The following is a 7,154-nucleotide window of genomic DNA, read 5'->3' as shown; positions in this document are numbered from 1 at the left end:
GGTGCTAGGGTGATTTGAACAATTTAATTGTTAATAATAAATAATTGCCCTCATCAAACAGATAAGAAGAACCAACGGAAGACCATACAAAATAGAAAAAATTCTCAACGTCATGAATTACAAAGATATCAAATGTATTTCCAAGTTTTTGAAAAATTGCACAATCAAGGTATAAAATATGCTAAAACTCGATGTACTAAATTTTTTTTTTAAGCCGAATGAACCCACCCCAGGATCCGGAGGCGTTAATAAAAAAAAAATAAAATAAAAAAAAATAGTAAATAATTCCAATGCCTAAAATTAATTAAAAATTGTTTACTTGACGTTCAGTGATCGTATTTGACTGTTTAAAACAAGAATTACGCATTAGAACGCGGGTGGTCGGTACATGTCTGAAAATCGAGGGTGTCCCGCAGCTCTATAATATTTATCGATAGAGTTCCGCGATGTTGCTTCCGAAAATTCCAGTGACCGCCGTTCTCGGAAGAGCAGCGCTCGTCGCCAACACAATCCGCCCCTCCAAGCCCTCTCGAATATCGCAGTCTGCGTCGATACTATCGATGCCTCGAACGTCGTTCGCCGCGACAGCGCTACCCGCAGCCCGTTTACCGAACAAAGACAGCGGCAGTCCCGAGTTAAAAACCGAGAGTTTAGCGATCTCTCTCACTCTCTCTCCCACTCGTTGACGAGTCTGCACCGCCGCACCAAGGGGGAACACATTCAACGCGATAGTCGGCAATATGGCCGGCCAGATGTGCCAGCGGTAGGGTGTACCAAAAATCATACGAGTGTTGAACAAAAAAAATAAAATTCCAGTGTTTTGTTGTGTGTGCGAACAGTTAAACTTTTTATTTAAACAATCGTATTGCAGTTTACAACTGAGTACTGTTATTATTTATGTCGAATTATCGTAAATCGTGTCCGAATCTTGCGTGTTTTCATGGTATCAGTGATATACTGTGCAGAGGAAGAAATTCATTGTGCATGAGGGCATAGCACTTACCCCCCAGCTCAACGACCATGACGTGAGTTTAAAAAATTCTTATAATTCGGAGGAAATATCGAATGATTCGGAGTTTGTGGGGCACAACTGAGGGCCCATTTGGGCCCTTTGTCACCCCTTCGTTGGGGATTTGCCTCATTGTTTATCCGTCAATTGATCCACTCCCTTTATCCCAGTCGTCGGTGAGTCCGGGTAAAGGGCGTTTTTCAAAACCCCGGATAATTCGCCAGAAAATTGTTTCTGCGTTGATTTGTTTCGTTGAGGAATTATCGTCGGAGGGGATGGGGGTAATAAGGATGCTCGAGACATCCTCTTGACACCCCGAATTACCCGTTAGGGTAAACAGGTCAATTTCTGGACGGGGGTTAGTTCTGGACGATTTCAAGTTGCAATGGATATTCCAGAAATAGAAGGAAAACTCGTGTACAATCATGGGATCAATTATTTTTTCTATTGATCGATATTTAATGAATTTAAAAAATATGGCCCAGTCAAGAATTTCTTTAATTAGGGGAGGTTGGGGTAAAACGGACACTTGATTTTTTTTCAAGTGTTAATGAGGGGTTGAAATGTTGATGAGATTTAATATTTTTTTTCAATACGAAGAACAACTCTTTCCCTTTGTGATGAGCCTAAACTTAGCTCAATTGATAAATTTGTTTCTGAGTTATGAATAATTAAAAAAAAATCTAGTGTCCATTTTACCCCACCCTCCCCTAATTATTCTTTGTTTTGGTATTTTCCCTTCGAATAATTTTTTTTTGCTGATTGAAACATTCTTGAAGGTGTGAAGCCATTGTATCCCCATTTAAGTGATTGTTTTATTTTAGATACTAACACGAAACTCGAACTTTCATTAACCGTCCAGTAATTGGGCTGTTCACCCTACGTCTTTATTTGTAGGGGAGGATGGGGCAAAACGGCCCCCCTTCAATCGTCAATATTTTCCGATTCAATAATCCGATTGGGATGAGTTAGAGCTCGTTTTGAAGAATGAAGAATTATCTTCAAAATAAAGTTGAAACTGGGAATTTTCACAATGTCATTCACAAGTTATTGACAATTGAAGGGGGGCCGTTTTGCCCCACCCTCCCCTATCAAGAGATTCATGACTTGAGAATTACCAAGTGCGTAATATCTCTCACTAAGAAAAAATACCTTACACTGTTGGAGTTTTTTTGAAATTTAAGTATCAGATGCATTTGAATTGTCAATATTCTGAGCAATTTCAGGCTAAATTGCTCATGGAATTCGTGACTCATCTTGGAAATTCAATAAAATTAAGTTTTTTCTTATGAATGATCATTGAATTTTCAATGACGATTGAAACTTCTGAAGAAAAGTTCCCTGAATTTTCGTGATTTTCAGTAATTTTCATTGTCGTATGAACCTAAGAAATCAAATTTCATTGAATATTCAAGAACATTGACTGATTTATCAATAACCAAAATCGATGGAAATTCCATGTAAATTATTCGTTGTGAAAAATTTCAAGAATTTTACTTGAAATTTCAAGAGTAATTTTCTAACCGTGTAGGCCAAGAAATTTTACACTTCCACAAGATGAGGGCAATTGGTTCATATCACGAAAACAAGTTCTCAAATAAATTCAATAGATTTTTTCATCAAAATATTTCAGAATTGAGGCTAAAAAATGAATGAATTCATTCAATTTTTCTTGGTTTGAGAAATCTCTTTCTTGTCATCAAGAAGTCCTCGTCTTTAGTATAAGTCCAAAATTTCTTGACGACAGTTTTTTCTTCTTAGTACGAGATATTTTGCTCTTGAAAATTTTCAAGCCACGAGTTTTTTTAATAAATAAAGACGCACTTTTCAAAAAACTTTGTGTTCCTCAGTGCACGCTCATATGTTTTCACGGAATTTTCCCGTTCATTGAAATCGAAAGCACGTAATGCTTTCCTTGCATTTCCTCACGCCTTTCCTTATCGTTATGAGGTAACGCTTGCCGGTATTGTTTAACGCGCATTTCTTGATGAGTGAAAAGGTTTTCACTGTTCCATTATGTGGATGGAATTCTCACTGGACGCGTGGAGATAGATAATGAGGAAATGATCGTATTGGGTTATCGTTACGATGGATTCGAATTAAGTGACACATTTTACCTGAGAAACGAAATCGGTTGACGCATCGTTATGAGCCACTGATTGTGAGTCAGTCGACGTTTCAGTCGAGGTTCTTTTGTATCGATAAGTCAATAAAGTAGAGCGTTTCAACTCATTTTTGTATCATCATCAGTTTCTGCGAAGTAGAAACATTTTTACTGCAATATTTTTTTCTTTAAAAAGAAATCAGCTGTAAGAATAGTCTTTTTTACGTAAGAAAAGTCTTGACGAAAATCTCTGCTCGTCTTCAGGCGTTTCCTATAATTCTCGTTATGAACAGCTAAAGTTGACCTCTTTCAGCAAGTTTTCCGGCATTTTATGGAACTTTTAAATTACATCGGAAGACATTGTTCGCGCACTGTGGGCGCTAGTCATCCAGTCGTTGTCATTGAGAAACCCCGTAATTACACCCGCAAGGACATCAGTGACTTATTAAACCAGTCTTTGAAACGAGTTCGGATTGACTTTCCACGTTTTTTATCGATGACGTTAACAATGATGTTGACAATAAGTAGTGAAGGGATAAAACGGTTCAAGTTGACTTGGGTTTCACCTGAGTTTTTGAAGAATATCTACGAAGCGCTGGGAGATGGCGAAATTTTTGTAATAACCTTTTTTGTAGAGTGAATTGAGTGCTACAAAAAAGGTCATAACAAATATTTTGCGATTGGGCTTAGATTTCGAGATATTTATTGAGGCAACAGTCAAAATGGACTTGATGTCCAAGTACTTTGGCTATTTTTTCTCTAGCCAAATGATTTTCTAATTTTGTAGTCGAACATCAGAGCTTTCACTTGAGTCCCATTTGACCTCAAATTTCCGGATATTTTGCTATGATTCTATTATTTAAACTTTGCAGGTCTGAATTTAAAAATTGAGGAAATAATTCAAAAATTGCAATTTTTGAAAATTATGAGTGTTTTCTATGAATAATTTATAAACAATCAATTTCCGCCATAAAAATCATTTGTTTGGAATCGTAACAAATTTATTCATATTCAGAATTTTACCAGAATTCGATTTTATTCGTAAAAAAATAAGGTCTCCGAAAGTTGAAACAACTTCAATTATTCATTTATAAACAATGAATCTTTGAAAAAATAATAATTCTGTGGAAAATGTAATTTGAATGACGTTCAATATTCAGATTTTTTTGCAAATTTTTCGCACGCAATTTAATTGACAAATTTAATGTTTGAAAATGGTTCAATACTGAAAATTGAAAAAACAGAAAATACTTGAATACTGGGTAATCGGTTTTGAATTTGTGAATCTTTAGTACATTGCGATATTTTCACGATCTATTAGTGCCCGAGAAAGTACCTTAAGGTACATCCCAAGACAATTCCACAAGTTAGTCACGATGGATTTCCAGAAAAAATTCTAAATTACTTAGATTGATTGCATTCTCATAAGGTACCGACTTGTTCTATCCTCATAGGTAGTTGATGAAGGCAACAATAACTGCACGGAGAGACATCAGGCAAAAAATGTTCAGTAAAAATTGCGGAATTCACAGTTCGCTCACCGATTACGGAATCGATTCAGAAAATTTAAGTGAAGGAATCGCAATTTTTCACAGGAAATTCAGATAAAAATTACGGAACGCTCTGGAAAAATTCCGTGATTTTAGGTAAAAATTACGTGACAGTTCCGTAAAATTTCCTACAGCCACATTGCGCTCCGGAATTACGGAAAACATACGAAATTTTTACTGAATATTTCTCTTCGTGTATTTGAATCAAATAAAAAATCATTGATCAATTAATTGTTCGAATCAAACAGGAAATAATTTCACAAAATTTCCATTTTTTAGAGTTGAATATCGCACAAACAATAGACAATACAAATTTTACAAAAAATTCCCCGTATTCAGAATTTATCAATCTACTACGGATTCATTTTTTAAGAACATCGTAACAACCGTTTTCATGGGGACAAACCGTTTCACCGCTTGCGCTACTGACTTTTAAATTGGACGAGAAAAAAAATAATACCGAAGTGAGAAAGTCATCGGCACTTTTATTGGTATATAGGAGTGGAAGGGATCAGGGGGGTGGATTAATACTTTTGTCCTGGGCTTTATTTCAGGAGACCCCAATTGGCAAACGAGGGAGGGTGCCCTCGTGACGAACCCATAAAAACGGGGATATCCAAAACCGACTGTGTGACACAGACGCCTCATTGGAGGGGGGAATCAAAGGGGGGTGAATGTACTGGACTGATGTGTCCTTGCCCAACGTAAATGTATGTTTTGTGGAGACCGACAGCCCGTGAATTCAACCACCTTCTCGCTTTCTCGGTGATTCTTTGTTTTTCATCGTATTTTTTTTCAGTTCTTTTCTTGTCTACTAACGCATTTGCGCGTTGTTTTTCACACGAGTAAAATGGGGGAATTCTAATTTTACGGAGCGTTCGAGTATGCTGAGTTGCAGGAGTGCATTCAATGCTTGGGAGGGTATGTGCAGAGTTTTTTTAAGACACGCATCGTGAGGCAAAAGTGCCGGTGAAGATTATTAAATTAAATTGCTGGCTGTGTTGAACAATGCGGGCTGATCAGTCCTGGGAGAGGAGACGGGGGCTCTGACCACTTTCGATTCAATTTTCGATTTTTTTTCAGTGTTTTCCGTTGGGGAGGCGTGATTTAATTGGACGCTGAGAGGCTTCGAAGAAGTGATGTCAAGAGACCGGTTTATTAGAAGTTTTACGTTGAACTTCACTTTGTAGAGCTTTAATTATTAACTGCAGTTGGTAATAATGTTTAATTACGTTTAATGGTGTCCTACTTTCCGGTGAAAATTCGGAAAAAATCGTGAATACTCAGCGTCATTCAAATTACATTTTGCACAGATTTATTATTTTTTTACACATTCGCTTATAAAGAAATGATTGCAATTGTTTAAACTTTCGGAAACCCTATTTTTTTGGTTCTGGATGGAAGCTTTGTAATCCTTCAAATTTAAATTTCGATTTTTTGTGTTATATCGACTAAATGTGATCCAAAAAGTCCGGAAATGCAATTTTTAGACCTCGCCCGTCCGTGAATGGATGGAATTGAATCTTTTTTTTCACATGTAGATATTTTTGAGACCTATCAATCGCCATTAATTAAAATTTAATTCATCGATTAGTTTTTTAATTTTCGAATCCTTTCGAAAATCGGTTGTCCCACGATAACTAAAAAAAATGTTCTGAATTGATTGAACGATGGTTTAAAAAATTTGTTTGAATGTCCTTTCGATCGAGTTCGAAGATGAAGGCGATTGCAATAATCGTTATTTTGATTTATTTGAAAATTTTCAAAAATTTTGGATTTTTTGAAAATCAGAATTCCGGGGATGTTTTTGAATATCATGCTTCAAATGAATTCAATCATAGCTTAAAATGTTTGTTTTAATGCCATCAAGTCGAAGTTAAAAGATGATTACGATAGCTATGTTGATGATTTGATTTTTATGATGATTGTTGAAAATTTAGAATTTTTCATGAATTCCCCTGAAAGTGAGCTTTCTGATGGTTTCTTCAAATGTGATGTTTCAAATTCATTCAAGTGTGTATAAATAAAATTTTTCTATTAACATTTTATCGAAGGGCTGAGGGGAGAGATAGAACCGTAAAAAAGACTATCGGTTGTATAGAAGAAAGGAATAAACAGAGTAATGATGATGATAACATTCAACTAAGTTGACAATCTGACAAAATTAGTTGAAAAGAAATCTTATTCAATTTAATAAAATCAAATAAACAATGAATTATACATAATAGCAGGAAATGATGTGCAAAATAACCATTCGGAAGCATATTGCTAATTTATTAGCAAAAATAATTTGGCCGTGATTATTCGCACCATTGCGTGAATCACTCCCGTAACTCCATACACTCCACGCATGCGTGAAGTATGTGTGTTTCATGCAGCCGAATTTTCATACTGCTGTGTATTTCACGCAGTTGAAGTTTCATACTACTGTGTGTTTCACGCAGTTGAAGTTTTATACTACTGTGTGTTTCACGCAGTTGTATTTTTATAC

General features: G+C 36.0%; 1 protein-coding gene across 1 annotated transcript in view; it reads left to right on the top strand.

Moving 5' to 3' along the window:
- The first annotated feature begins 748 nt into the window (after nucleotides 1-748).
- The window catches only part of LOC107037917 (protein enabled), a 41,527-nt gene continuing 35,121 nt past the window's right edge, over nucleotides 749-7,154 (top strand). Inside the window, exon 1 of the mRNA XM_015256746.1 lies at nucleotides 749-1,025. Within this exon, the coding sequence (XP_015112232.1) occupies nucleotides 1,021-1,025 (5 nt within the window). The 5' untranslated portion in view covers nucleotides 749-1,020. The remainder of the gene's footprint in view (nucleotides 1,026-7,154) is intronic.

The sequence above is a fragment of the Diachasma alloeum genome, unplaced genomic scaffold, assembly GCF_001412515.2.
Source record: "Diachasma alloeum isolate Michigan unplaced genomic scaffold, Dall2.0 Dall_scaffold_00271, whole genome shotgun sequence".
Classification (NCBI taxonomy): Eukaryota; Metazoa; Arthropoda; class Insecta; order Hymenoptera; family Braconidae; genus Diachasma; species Diachasma alloeum.
This window is presented reverse-complemented; position numbering and strand designations above follow the sequence as displayed.